Source organism: Tauraco erythrolophus, chromosome 6 (genome assembly GCF_009769465.1).
Source record: "Tauraco erythrolophus isolate bTauEry1 chromosome 6, bTauEry1.pri, whole genome shotgun sequence".
Lineage (NCBI taxonomy): Eukaryota > Metazoa > Chordata > Aves > Musophagiformes > Musophagidae > Tauraco > Tauraco erythrolophus.
Window position 1 is genome coordinate 29,669,209 of NC_141470.1, and position 14,898 is coordinate 29,684,106.

Below are 14,898 nucleotides of genomic sequence, written 5' to 3' on the forward strand. Positions count from 1 at the left end.
AACTCTGTTTGTTTTCTGGGGCATATATTTCTACCACTTTGGAATATTTCTGGCAAATATTCTAAAGCAGATTTTTGTTATGATGCGCACTGAACCCTGAGCTTTTCTGTAGGATAGAAATTTTTTCCCTCTAGGAAACCATGAGTCCTTTCTCTCCTAAATGAAAGGAGCAGCATGCTCTGTTCAGCTCTGAGGAATCTCCCTTCCCACAGAGCCAAGGAATCTTGAAAGGGATCTCCTTCCAGCCAGGGCTCTTAAGGCTTCGGAGCTGCAAGGGCTGGAGGTGTGATTCATTCGTTCTCAGCAGGAAGGTGGAAATCCTGGAGATGTCTGAGTCAGGAGTGGTCAGTGTGGTTGGGTTGCTCCAGAGTTCATCCAGACCAGCTGCCAAAAACAGGCCTCTGGTCCAGCAGCCTTGGCTGCGTTGCAGTGAATGGTCACCAAAACAGGACCATTCCACCCAAAAACCCATTGGAAAAAGCTAATCTATCCAAATGTGAAAATGTTGGTTAGATAATTCCTGGCCAGAAACAGTCTGTAGCCCTCTTATTGGTTCCACCAGGTGAGGTGAAAGGACATGGATGTGGAGTACGCAAGGCTGGGTTGTAGTTGGGTCTTGCTCCTTGCCAAGAGAGCTTCCCAGGCATAGAATGACCAAAGGCAGCTCAGGTCTCCAGGCAAAGGAGATGTCTGGAAGAACCTTGCAGGGGGAAGCGATCTTGCAATGAGTCACTGTAGGCTCAGGTCTGATATCCCTGCCTGAAGAGGCAGAAGTAATTGCCTCTGATTAACTCTGGCAAACCTCTGTGAACTCCAGTGAGGATCTGAAAGGATCGACATGCCTCTTTGAGATGAGGGTAAGATAGAGTACAGCCAAGTATGGGAAGAAAATTAAGCTGAGATGTAGTTTTTAATTACCAACAACGCCATGCTGTAGGATGGAGGGTTGAGAGCAGGACTCAGTCTCTTCCTACTCTTTTGTGCTCCTTGACGTATAGAAAGAGTTTAGGGAAGAGTAGCCAGTGCTTGCTGTAGAGTCCCGTTTGTAATATTCAGATGCTTGTGCTGCCCCCTCATCCTTTCTTGCTGGGAGGCTGTAATTATTTAGACCACAGATGTGGCCAAAGATTTTTCAGCAGGTGCAAATAAAACACGGAAGGGCAGCATCAATGAAGTCAGCACTGATATTTAGCAGAAGCAAAAATATCCCTTTACTGGCTGACTGTTTTTCTGGATGAGGCAGGAGGAAGGCTGGACTCCAGAGAACGCCGTTCCTTCTTGGTGAACACCCTGGCTGCTCAGCAGCCCCGCACCCGTCTCACCTCTGGAAGAGGGAGGGGGAATGGGCCAACCTGTGCCTGACAGCAAGTGGCAGTGGGAGGGCTTCAAGCCCCTCAGGTGCATCTTTTTGCACCTGAGAGTCTGTCTGCACCTCGGTTAGGAAGCGTGATCAGAGCTTGGTGGTGGTGAGCTAACTTCATCCAGCCACGTCAGGTACCATGACAGCCCAGCAGCACAAACTTCAGCATGGGCATAGGTGTGCCTGCCCGGGCCATCGTCTGCTTACGCAGAGAACTGGTCTTGTTGGAAACATGTGCTGCTCTTGTCTTGCTGATCTTCTGTCCTAAACTGTGCAGAGGTGTCTCAGTAGTCAGAACGCCTCTTCCTCCTGTCCTCATCCTACAACATGGTAGACTCAGGCTGAGATGCTGTTTCTCCACTCATGAGTAAAGCTAGTTTCAAGTCTCGTTTGGGAACAGTTCCTGCTGCTGGGCTCCCAGATCTCCTGCATGGTGGCCTCTCATCCACCTGGGCTGTGGCTGTGCTCAGATAGGTCTGCCTGTGCTACAGGCACCAGGTGGAAGCAGCGGAGCCAGACACAAATGTCCCACATTCTGCATTTTGGGTCCATCTCTATTTATCTCTGGGGACTTGATAGCACTAGCTATATGAAGACACCACCTTTCATTCTTCCTCCTCTCCTACCACGTCACCAAGATGCCATAAATATCATTTAATGAACAATACGTATAGGGCTTCCTTTTAATCATGTCCTAATTTTCCAGACCATGAGGTTTCAGGTTTCCTTCAACAGCTGTAAAGGTTGGAGACATTTGCTCTAAATGAATACTGGATTTCTCCCTTAATTGCCTGAATCCCAGAGCTGGAGCTATAATCAGAGAATTTGGTTTTCCAGATCTCTCTGGAAACTCATAGACAGCAATAATGGATATTAATGACAGTGATGAATACCAGTTGATAAAAGTGTATCACATCCCATGGATGGGAGTTATTCACCCAAAACCACACAGGGAAATTATGTTAAAGCCAGGGCTAGCACTTCCATGTTTCCGGTGACCTAGACTATATTTAGACTTCCTCTCTCTCCCAGCATCTAACGGAGTGTCTTTGTCATCTAAAAAGAGGTGTTTGGAGATAGTGAATGAATGCACTGCATGGAAAGGTAGGACACTGCTGTTACTGCTTCTCATAATGCAGCCAACCAGGTGCTGCAGGACGCCCTGTTTGTCCCAAGGTATAGTTGTATTTTATTGTTTAGCATGGAGTCCCTGAATTTCAGGCTTAGCATCCTTTGACAGGAGTCTCGTACATGTATGACTTTACTGTTAGATGCTAATAACTCTTGTTAATCTGCAAATCTATTTGGCTTACAAGAAATAAACCCAATCATCCTATAGAAGATATCATGACATTAGATGTCCTCTCCTGCCCTTCCTTCAGATTATACGCTGCTGCCCAGATAATGTTCCAGAGTGGCTGGCATCTTTCATCTGCTCCATGTTATTTAAACCCCTTGGCGAGAGGAATGAATATTCATCTGTGCTATATATAGCACCGTGCATATTACTATCCACAGCTGGGAGTACAGCTTGGGTACCTGCGCTCGGATCTTTACGGTTCGGTTTTCTCAAGCCTGTTTTTTTCTCTGTGGCCGCCGAGTCTCGGGCTGGCTGGTGGCGTTGGCGCTGGGCAAGGAGCCTTTGCCGCTCGTCTTTCCTGGCAGAGGTTTCACAGGGTTTCAAAGCCTCCCTCCGATGCGGTTATTAAAGGCTTCTGTTTATCTTGTGAAATCTGCCCCATGAATGCTGACACCGACTGAAGTGCTGGGAGAATTTCCCTGACTCTTCCTCTCGCTGTCTCTCACGGGTCTATTCCCATGAAAATGATCTCAGGTGTGCCGTGCGTCATCGGGCTGCCCCGGGCGCTTGCTGCCTTGCTGGCAGGGAAGATGAATGCGCAGTTTCTGAAGCTCTGCCCACAGCCGGGTGCTCCTCCTGCCCCCCGGCCTGCTGCTGTGCTGCAGAGAGCCGCCACCAGCCTTCCCCGGGCATGAGCCGCTCCCCGGGCGGGCGGCCGGGCAGACGACTCGCTGCAGGAGAGCAGCAAGGGCTCCGCAGCTCCGCCTGAAACCCATTTTCACTGCTTGGGCAGCATTTTCCCAGCCTGTCTCCCGTCTGGCCCTGCAGGGATGGAGCCTCTGCTGGGAGAAGTGAATCCTCCCACGACAGACCCGGCTGCAGCACGTGATGCTGACTTGTCCCTTCTGATGAGAAAGCACCTTGGTCTGCAGGGCTGACGTGCTGACGCTCGTCGCCAGTGACATCCCAGCGAGATCCCTGGCTTCTCCCTCTGTCCCTCTCGCCACCGAGCTACGTGACCAGGAGTTCACCTGGAGAAGCAGAGGGTTAAGTAGGGCGGCAGGGCAAGACACTCACTGGGGATGGTGGAGGAAGGGCTGCCCATGACTTGAGGACCCAGAGCCCTCCCAGAGTTTAGCAGTGGTGATGGCACCACCAGCACAAGTGTGCGTGGCCACGTGGAAGTCCCCAGCGCTGTCCCCGTGCTACCAGCACAAAGGTGGCAGTGCCGCCACCACCACGCTGCAGGAAACCCCCCGCCCTTTGCCGTCCGTGCCGAACTCGCCAGCCCGCGCTCTCCCATCCATCTTCCACTCCAGGAGGGTGGAGGTGCCTCCACAGGAGGTCTTGCTCTCCCACCCTCACCACCAGCAGAACTGTGTCTTGCCAGTGGGCTCCTGCTGCCAGACGGGTTCTGGGGAAGTGGCGGGCACCAGCCCCTGGCAAGAAAGCCGGGCCTGGCTCTGGGACTGAGCAGCGGCTGTTGCTGCAGCACTGCCCTCTGCGCCATGAGCCCGGGGAAGGTTTCAGCAGTGCCTGGCTCGCTTTGTGAGAAAACAAGGAAAGAAAGATTTACCCTAAGCCCTGGGAAGCCCGTGTATTTTCATTGTATTTTAATTTTAAGAGATTGTCTGCCCCGCCCAAGATTATCTCATGGGAAAGAAAAGCCTGGCTCAGTGACTCGTGGTGAAACTTGTCCCCGAGCCAAATTTCCCTGCACCTGATGTTCCTCCACAGCAGCAGAAACCAGAGTATTTCAGTTCACAACACTGCCCCAGGGGCAGCACTGGGGGTGAGGGGATGGAGGGGGAGGATAGGACCCACATGTCCTCCTGCTCTTCCAGAACAAGTCCAGCAAGTTTGGATGCCGAGCAGCTCAGTCCGGGAGCTGGAAAGGGCACGGTGTCACCCTGGGAACGGGGATCACGTGGGGCTGCAGCAGAGGGAACCTGTCTCAGGGATACGTTGAAACATACCCTTCTCTCTTGTGCAATAGGTCTTTGCAAGTACAATGCTGTATTTATACAGTGGGAACGGGAGAGCCCAGGGCTGGACTCCGCAGAGGCATGAGTAAGCAGCTTCCAGGAGGCCCAGGTGCTGGCTGGGCCAGCTCTTTGATTCCTCTTCTGGGAGCAGATGCAGACTGGGAGCTGGGTCTCAACCAGCATCCTCCAGTACAGGGAGGACAATCTTGGGTCCGTATTGTAAAAATTGAGTGGTTTCTTTCTAGAAATGCTTTTTCTCCCAGACCCGCTACAGAGTGATTTAGCACGGCTCTGAGGGAGGCAAGGATGTAAAGGACAGCCAAGATCTTTAAGCAGACCGCAGCCTCCTGGGGGCACAGGACTCTCAGCAATCTGACTGAAGCACAGGCTGCGAGAGGACAAACATTTCTTGTGGTGCCAGTGCCTGTTTGAGCAGTGCCTCTGCCTGCTCCTGCTCCTCCAGTGTTGCCACGCCACTCTTTGAGAGGCCACAGATAGGACCACAGAAGGGGACCAACTGAGCCCAAATCAGGGGCAGGAAGGCATTAGGAGCAGAGTTGAAGTGGGCTACTTATGCTGCCACTACAGCTGGGAAAAGTCAAGCCAACCCCTGCTTCCAAGCTGGAAATGGTTGCCTGATTGATAAACAGCATTAAACTTGGAACAATCTGAAGAAAAAGCTAGTTAGCACCTGAGGATTAAATTGGGGGGGTGTTAAGAAGATGATAAGGTTGTTAACGCAATCGTACCTCTCTCAGGAAGTGAGGAGGGTGTCATGTCCCAGTAATTGCATTTCAACAGGGTTCAAGCATAGCCAGGTTCCTGCTGCTGGACTCATGTCAGCTCCTGACCTCGTAAAAATTCAGCCTGTCCCTTCAAAGTAAAAAGGATATAACCTAAAGATCTCCTGAAGGGACCTTTCACACTTGCCCTTCTGGCACTGGAAGGAGGCTGCGTTGAGTAAGACAAAACTTGGTATTATTTTTGGGATTAACTCCCAGTTAGGGTTCAGTGGAAGCTGTGGAAAGCATTGCCAGCTGGGAGCCGCCTTGGCACAGCTAAGGTTCCTACCATTGCTGACACTCAAGCTCAGCTCCTTTGGAGATGGCAGCTGAAAGCAGCAGCTAATGCACCAGCTTCATGCAGATTTACATGAGGTGGTACATACCTCTACTGAAGTACTTGCAGTGTTGCTTATTCTGGTGGGAAAGCCCTGATGAGTTACTTTGCTGGATGCAGGACTGTACAGGAGCCTGCTGACCAGGATCCAAGTGAGAGACCTGAGCCAGAACGTACGTACTAGGGAGTTTCCACCTTATAGGCACATTGTCTTTTTTGGCATTTAATGCTGAGCTTTGCACTATGGATCAAGTCAGATCAACTAATCATAAGGATCCTTTCTGGCATTAAAGTAAGTGGCACTTGTGTGGAATTGTGCTGGCCTAGTAATGGGCTTGGCTAACTTCCTCCAGCCTGGTGGGGTGGTTTGTGTTAGCAACAGTCTCCCAGGAACTCTCCTGTGCTTCCAGCATCATCTGAAAATACAGGTTGGTCAAGCAGCACTGCAATGCAGAAACAAGCCCAAACTATACCAGAGCCAGATAGTAGCACAGGTCCAGTACTGCACCGTGGAGAGGACTAGAGCAAAGATGCCTCGGGTGGCTTTGGTAGGACACTCCATTTAATGAGACAGATTCACCCCCACCCCCAGGACCTCAGCTTTGTTGGTGGGTTTCAGTTTCAGGGTGCTTATTGTGCACATGACAGGATATGGCTCAGTGGGATGACTCACTCCCCATAAAGTTAATTCACACTTTCCTGCTATTTCCATTCACAGGTTTGTCTGTAAACTTTAGCGCCCGGAAGCTGCAAAGCTGGGAGCCGGTTTCAAATAATCCCACAGGTCGCTTTACATCTAGCAAACAACGAACTGCAGGAGGACAGTGTGGTCTCAGACTTCGTAAAAAAAACCAACCAACCAAACAAAAAAAACCCAAATCAAACCACCAAGTTCCCAAATCACGTGTTGTTTTTTTTTTTTTTTTTTTTTTATCGGCAGTAATTTCCAATTCCCTTTTAGTTTCTGAATCACATTTGTTCATTACCTCTGCTATGCTAAGGGTTTTGTCCATTTTCTTTTTCTACCTCTCTGACTTCCCAGCTGTCTGCCTCTGGAGCAGCTATGGGGTCTCGGATGTGGACAGATAGGAGCCCTGACCTACCTGTGACACTGATGATAAGGCTAAATGGATGAGTCCTGTGAGCTATCTTGGATAGAGCCTTTGTGTCCTATGTGGCACAGACAAAATTTTTCAGCACTTGAGTAGTGTTTAACTACCAAGGTAAGTTAAATAAAGCTGGTCGCTAAATTACCTACCAGCCTAATGACAGAGCAGCATGCTGTTATTAAGGCTCCAAATGCAAGCCCTACATGGGCTTGTCTCAGTGAGTGCTGGGAGGGCCTCCTGACTGGTCCCTGGATGGTGGCTTCTAGGGAGAGGCACTGAAAGCCTTGGATGTTTGCTACTCCATCTCCCTTGGCAGCCTCCACCCTGAGCGGCTGCTGAGGGAGAGGAAAATTAACTGGGGCAATAGAAGGATCTTGGAAGCTTTCAGCTATGAGGGGATTTTTACCATTGCTAGTGGGGCTTAGGACATGGAGGGAGAAGTGGGGTCATTTCTCTCTTATGCTATTGTCAGTAAAATTGAATAACTCCTTCTCCATCTTAAAGCCCAGCTTATTTTACACTGACAAAATTACAAACACAAATTGAGGACATAAAAAAATTTTATTTGTACAAATATTAGACATAATCATAGAGGAAGAAAGCAGCTCTCAGTACAGTTTCTCTTCCAGAATGAAATAATCCCTGTTTCACACCAAGCTACTGCAGGACAACCCTTACTCTCCTTAGCAGGAGGGAGGCTGGTGTTCTTTCCACCTATGGATTTGCTCCGTAGGGGTATGGTGTGCTCCCTAGCAGGTCACACCACAGCTCTCGGTCTCACAGGCTAAAGAAATGCATAAAGACCCAATAGACAAACTGAACTAGTGATACAGCAAAGGTGCCTGTACAAGTAGGAAATACACACAGGGATACATTGCTTGAGCAAGAGCTTTGCTCAGGAAGCGTGTGTCCTGTCTAGAGGTGTGTAGGACATGTCACTTCTCGCTACCGCCTCCTGTGTTCTCCAGCTCTTAGGACTCCTCACTGGACACAGATGGCATTTCAGTCTGGAAAGTCCTTTCAACATTCAGCTCATTCTGATATGCCACCCTTTTCGGGTCTCTAAGCCCTTCCCTACAAGCAGCTCCAAGGCTGTGAGCCACATCCCTTTGCAAGAAGATCTGCCCACCTCTCTCATACTATGAGACCGTCCAGGGAGACAGCAGGCTTCTCTCATGTCCTGGGGACTACATGAGCTACACTACAAGAAGAGATGTTTTGAGAGATGTTTGCAGACATTCGTTTGGATCCAGAGCTAGGCTGCATTACTTGCATTTTTTTTTTTTTTACAGGCCCATGAGCTTGGGTGTGCTTCCTTTTGGTGCAGGGCGAACAATCCACAGCTGTATCCCCTTCTGTCACATTACTGCAGAGCGTTACCAAGTGATGGGCCATGGCCAGATGAAGAGAACCCCCTGAGTATTGAAAGCATTGCTTGACAGACCTGTCATGCTCTCTGCTACATAAACCAGAATGAAATGTCTCTGTGAAAGAAGTTTTAGAAATTGATGCAAGTTCTGTAATAAAATGTGAATAGACTCACCATGAAATTAATCTCCTGAGAAACAGGTGAGAGGGGAATGGAGCAAACATAGTGAATATTTTTCTCTGGCAGGAACTTCATGGATTTCCTTTGCTTTGGATTTCAGCAGATCGAGCAGTGACTTTTAAGAAAGAGAAGCACAACAGAAAGAAGCCCTCAGCCCTCCATTCCTGTTCTGCAGCCTCAGGAAAAACAGTACAGGGTAATGTTCTTTTCTCCTGCGTAGATCTGAAACTGAGGATTTTACTGACCAAGAGGAACTCTGTCACTACACCCCCTCCTTTTGATTCAGAACTTAATGTATGGATAATATTACTTTGAAATTGAGATCACTAGCAAATTTTCCAGGTCCCTAGAAGATTCCCTGAATACTAGCATCTCAACGAAGCAGAATTGCAACTTTCATTTAACAACGTTCATTCTTCTTTCCTTCTCCATCTCTCTTTCTTCCTTCCACTCTCTTTTTCCTTTTTATTCCCTTCTCTTTCTTCCTTCTCTCTTCTCCTTTCATTACATGCATGGCTCTCCATCTGCATTTCACCCCTTGGTAGTGTTACAAACCCTTTGCTGACGCAGTTTTGTCTCTGCTAGACAGACAGAGCCACTCATCACTGTTCCTCATCTGTTCTCTCAAAACACCACACGCACACAAAAGTCCTTTCAAAATAGGTCCCCAAGTTCATGGCTACCTCTTAAGATAGGACTATAGAACTGGCACCCATTGGACTACAGAGTCCTCTCAGAGAATGTTTTGCTTAAAGAACTGCTGTAGCTCCCAGTGCATTTTCCCTTCAGCCTGCTAATAGCCTTTATTTAGGTAAAAACCTTCTCAAAGGTACTCACAATACAGGGCCTTTAAGAAAGAGCACTGCTTTTTCACAGCCAAGTGACTTCTACCTACTTTGGCAAGCAGAATCAGAGAGGCAACCCAAGTCTCGTGTTACAAACTCAACAGCCCATGTCTGACCACACTGCAGTCACCTGTAACTGCCCCTGCCCTACTCTCTGCCAAGCCTGTAAATCAGCCAAAACATAGGCAGACTTCAAAAGTCCCTTACGTTTATTATGCTGCATCAGGACTCCAAAAGTGTCAGCTTCAGACAGAAAGCTGATCGTTTTGAACAATGTAAGGAACCTGCCTGTTCTAGGGTACTGAGTCTTGGTGTATTAAAGGCTCCCATTAGTCTGGGACACTACAGACGTGCCCAGCAGGTAGTGGGCTGGGCCTGGACCATTCCACATCCCGGCACAATGGAAATCCAGTTCATGTCTCCTAGGCATCTGATACTGTAACCCAGTAAGAGCCAGGTTTCCAAGCCCAGCAGCTTATCATACCCTCCTTGCTGGGGCCATAGGAGCAGTCACTCCAAGAAGGTGCAGAGCCAACACTGGCATCAGGTGTTTCTTTTTTTTTCCCCTGCTCAAATCAGCTTCAGACAAAGCAGAAGAACTTCTTCCAGCGACATTTAGAGAGAGTTTTGATGCCTTTCGCAGTCATCTTCTTTTCCTGCCGTGCTTTGTGCTCAACACCACTGACAATGGCCATGTCAAAAACTTCTTTGAGGTTCTTCTGGGTCAGTGCTGAGCACTCCAAGTAGGCTTCAGCCCGGATTTTGTCAGCTAGACCTTCTGCCTGAGGCCGGGGCACAGGCTTCACGTGGTAGCGATCCAGGCTGATGAGGACATTGACATCGTCCCGCAAGTCTGCCTGCGTCCCCACCAGCAGCACCGGTGCCCGAGGGTTATGAGTTCGTATCTCAGGGATCCATTTCTCCGTAATGTTTTGGAAGGAGCTTGGGTTTACCACACTGAAGCAGACAAGGAAGACATCAGTGTCTGGGTAACAAAGCGAGCGCAAACAGTCGAAGTCCTCCTGTAGAACATGGAGAGAAGGGGGAAAAAAAGTCTTCACTGGACCGATCTCCTAACAGCATGACACTGCACCTCCAGAGGCAGAGCATCATTCTGACTTTGTGGCCATGCCACGGTTCAGGCAAAAGTTTCATTGCTGACAGAGTCTGTCATTCACTCATTTGTGATTGTCATACTAGTCAATGGCTGATGCTGGACTACTGCATTTCCTTCCTTCCCAGTTAAACACTGCCTTCCTCCAAAGTCTGCAAACAGACCCTGTCCCACAGAATCAGAGCTGGCAGCTGCTTTGATAAAGCTTACCTGTCCTGCAGTGTCCCACAGCTGGATCCGGACTGGAGCTCCATCCACCAGGACCTGCACTGTAGCAGGAAGAGAATAAGGATGAGTCTAAGGCAGTTGTCCAGCATACAGATGTACATTCATACAGTTCTTTCCTCTGAGTGTTCTGTTTTGTATTCCACTGAACAGACATGCTGAAGTCACTCAAGTCTGTCCTCCTTGCTGAGCATCCTCCCAAACCTCACTAAAACAGATGAGGTTTGCACTGGGAACATTAAAGAGACCTGCAATAGACTTTCTGATTTGGTTAGCCCTCAGGTGTTTTGGGCTCTTCTCCAGTATTTTGGAATAATCATTCCACATTACTGCTTCTCTTGAGAAGAAGAGCTCTTAGCCAAATAGTGCCCTGAGAATAGCTTGCTTTTCTTCCACACCCAAAGAAAGCAGATAAGGATAAACATAATGGAGAACTTCAGCAACTTGCTCCTAGCTTCTCAGCCCAGGGTAGAAGTTCAAAACAGCTGCCATTAAACAAGCTATTGGAGATTTTTCTCATTGAGGCCAGAAACTTGGCCATAAAAGGGGAAGGAAGGGGAAAAAAAAAAAAAAAAGGAGACAAACTAAGAAGAAAAGAGTGTTTCCATAAGTATTCCAGCTAAGGAAAAGCAAAGACTTAAACCCAACTTTGAAATGAAGAAGCTATTGAGGAAACGGTGATGAATGAAATCACCTTCAGAGACCATCCACACATCGAAAAACTGCTGAGTTACACATGTAAGGCCCCCTCCCGTTTCACTCCCTAATCACAGTAAGCCTTCATGTGGTATCAGCTGACTCAGACTGAGGGCTGGCAGGACCTCTGATGGAAATCTGGAATTAAACTGTTAGATGTTTAAGCGCACAGACACCACAGAGACTGGCTAGGAACGGAGGAAAAGGAGAAAGGGGTTGGAGGAGCTGGAAAAATCACTTGAAAGTCCTGACAACTCTGGATGGGCTGATTCTGGTGAATAGAGGCAGATATCCTGACTAAGGTGACAATGGGCGGCACTTGACAGGAGCTAGCTAAATGTCCTTGCTGTGCCCAGGAGGAGGATCTATTGTCCTTTTGGTAAAAAACAAACAAACCAACCCTGACACAGTAGCAGGATCGATCTCTTGTGATTCTTGAAGTAATTAGCCAGGTGAGAAAAGTGACAGAAACACTTTAACACAAGTTTAACACAAGTTTAACACAAGTTTAACACAAGTTTAACACAAGTTTAACACAAGCTCTGGGAGGACAGCACTCCTTCTTGCTGAAAGCAGTCTGGGGAGAAGGAGGGAGGCACAGACAAAAGATGATCTGAAGTTCAGTGGGAGACTGAGATTGAAGGAAAAACGAAGGGGTGGGTGCGTCCACCACAGTGCCATTCCTCGCGGCATAGCTGAAAGTCATTGCTTCCTTGTGACTGGGAAACAGTTGGGTTGTTACCATATCTTTGCCCCACAGGAGGAAGAGAAACCTGTTCCTGATCAAAGAACCTGCTAGATCCTGACTTGATCTTCAAGACACTGGGCATTTGCCTTTCTAGTATCTGGTTTCTTGTAAGACAAGTGTGTTGAGAGAAGGAATTAGCATCTCTGAAACATTTTACAGTCTTCAGAAGAAAGGCATCATGTATATTACCTGCTGCTGCAGTGCTTGCACAAGGTTTTTTCATATCTGCTGCTAGCCTAAGCTACGCTAGCAGCTCTGCGACAGCCCTCCAAATACTGCCCTCACAAGGTCCACACCCTCAGGATGAGGCTGGATTTCGGTACAATAGCAAAGGGGCTGGCAGAACAGGATAGCCTGGTGGAGAGAGGTCACAGGGTACAGGTTTCACTCAAGGCTGCCCTACCTGGCAGTGACACCCAGCAGGAGGTAGCACCCTGGCAGAGGTGGCTGGGTCACAGTCCCAGAGCCATTCCTCTGATAACAAAATACTTTCTCCTATTTTGTTATTGGCATTACAGTCCATTGACCAGAATTAGGGTTAGGACGTAAACTGTGAAGCTCAGTTCTGCTGGTGGTTTCAACTGCAAGTATTCCCCAAGAGTGGAAAGAATGGGGCTGAAATTTCTAAAATGGATCTCGAACTGTGCTTCGTGAATCCAGGGAGGGACTTTCTTCAAGTTTATCCAGGTTAAGAGTAGCAGTGAGAAGGGAAACGTCTGTATTCTCCCATTTCCTACTAATAGACAGAAAGTGAACTTTGGAAGATGCGTTTTTCATGGTTTTTATTTCTGTCAGTTGTAAATGCAATGCACTTCTGGAAGCCAGGCTCGGTACTTGGATGTTCAGAGTGAGGCTAAACCCATGTGCAGCTATCTTCAAACTACTTGCTGCTAATCGGAGAGACTCTGAACTCATACTGCCTCTAACTTTCTGGATCGTTTTACTATGGATTTGCCCTTTCCAAAAACGTGGAGGCTAATAACCATGGTAATTCCAAGTCTCTCTTAGCCCAAACTGCACACATCAGTGTAAAAGGATTAGAGAGAGCAGTAATCTTTCCCTTAGAGGACTCGAGGGGTCTTTACATCTGTTCCCAAAGGGCTGCTGGACCCTGAACAGCAGCGTGTTCCCAGTTCATTTCCTTCAGATGACAATGGAAGAGCTTGGAGAGGGTCAAGGCAAATCAACAATTCCCAGTGTAAGAGTGAGCAACTGGAGGGACATTCAGACAAACAAAACGCTCCCTTTAGGAACCCGTGAAACTATGACACATTAGAAGTCTCAGACCATTTCTGGTCTGACTTGAGCCCATCTCTGATCTACCAATCTATGCTGTCATGTACTGTTGTGTTTCTCCATATCAGATGAAGATCAGAAATCTTTCAAAGAGGGTTTATATTAGAAATTGGAGCCCAAAAGAAGAGGAGTGGAGAACAAGAACAAAGATGGCATTTACAAAAGTGGAAACTAAAGAGAGCTCATCGGCTGACAGGGAAGGCAATTCTAGCCAGACTCAGGAAGCTCTTCAACTTTTTGGCAACCTCTGTCCAACACCAGCTTCAGTGGAGGTGTGGGGAAAAGGATGTTTTTTCTGAGTATCTGTTGAAGCTAGAAAGCCTACTGTGCAATGCTGTGACATTTCTGAAGCGAAAACCCAACAACAATAAAACATTAAGTCCCCTTCTATTTGGTCATTACACCACCACAAAACCAGGAAAGCGCCCAATTTCATACAACTTGCGAGCCAACTTGACACATGCCCTGTTGACACACAAAGCTGCAAAATGCCGGACTTTCCACCTGCGAAACTTCACAAAACGCCTGAGGGACTGGGTCCGAGCTGAAGGAAACGCCCGTGGGCTTTTCCCCCCCCAGGCTGTGCTCACCCTACACCCGCTAAGCCCCCCTGGTGCAGCCCCGGCGGGGGCCCGTCCAACCGGGAAAGCTCACCCCCCGCCCCGCCGGCCAGCCTCCCCGGGCACACCGCGTCCCGAGGAGCGCTTCGCCGCGCCAGGCGGGGTTCACCCCCCGCCGCCCCCCTCGTCCGGTCGGGCGAGGCACCGCGGAGCCCGGGCGGGCGCCTACCAGAGAAGGTGTCGAGGGCGGTGGGCTGGTACTCGTCGGGGTACCCGTTGGTGGTGTAGCTGACGACCAGGCTGGTCTTGCCCACGGCTCCGTCGCCCACCAGCACGCACTTGATGCCCAGCTCCGGGCCGCTTCCCCGGGGGGGCCTGTGTCTCCGCAGGGCGGGCGAGTAGTCCAGGAGCTCCTGGGGGGGCATGGTACCGGCACCGGGGGCTCGGCGAGGCTCAGCGCGGAGAGCGGCGCGGCGGGGTCGCTGCCATGCCCGGGCGGGCGGGCTGCTGTCGGGGATGCGCGCTGCCGTGCGGGGCCACCCTCTTCGGCCCGCCTCGCACCGCTCCTCATCGCTACACCTGCCGCCCGGCACCCAAAACCGGCCCCCATTTCCCTAGTCCCGCCCCGGCCCGCCCCGCCGGGAGGGGAGCCCGGCCCGGCCGCCTCCTCCCGCCACCGCCCCGCGGGCGAGAGCCCCGGTGCTGCATACCCCCTCCCGCCGCGATGGCCCCGAGCAGCGCTTCCTCTAGGGATTTCGGCAGGTGCCACGCCGTACTCCGTGTCGTGCACACCCAGGAAAGCCGCGGTGTCCCGTCCCCCCACCTCCCCATCGTGTGTGTGTGTGCGCGCGTGTCCGCACTTTTCCGTTCAAATGAAGCAGTGCCGATGCATTTCTTTCCACTGTCCGGTAGCCCCACCTGGAGCATCTGTGATTTCTGGAAGGATGGGAATAAAATCAACAGTGCTGGTCAATATTTGTGAGGGACAACAG

General features: G+C 49.7%; 1 protein-coding gene across 1 annotated transcript; it reads right to left on the reverse strand.

Moving 5' to 3' along the window:
• Nucleotides 1-9,848: 9,848 nt before the first annotated feature.
• RHOV (ras homolog family member V) lies at nt 9,849-14,331 on the reverse strand. The gene is made up of 3 exons (XM_086612719.1): nt 14,136-14,331; nt 10,592-10,650; nt 9,849-10,289 (listed from the first exon to the last, which is right to left on the reverse strand). Exons 1-3 carry the CDS (start codon nt 14,329-14,331, stop codon nt 9,849-9,851), a joined length of 696 nt encoding a protein of 231 aa, XP_086468845.1.
• Nucleotides 14,332-14,898: the final 567 nt, after the last annotated feature.

What these genes read in the sequence shown, in the direction of transcription:
- RHOV (XM_086612719.1), bottom strand. Translation starts at nt 14,331, where the DNA reads ATGCCCCCCCAGGAGCTCCTGGACTACTCGCCCGCCCTGCGGAGACAC. An exon ending in CGCCCTCGACACCTTCTCTG is followed by an intron (nt 10,651 to 14,135) that starts GTAGGCGCCCGC and finishes TTCCTGCTACAG; the next exon opens with TGCAGGTCCTGGTGGATGGA. An exon ending in TGTGGGACACTGCAGGACAG is followed by an intron (nt 10,290 to 10,591) that starts GTAAGCTTTATC and finishes CATGTTCTACAG; the next exon opens with GAGGACTTCGACTGTTTGCG.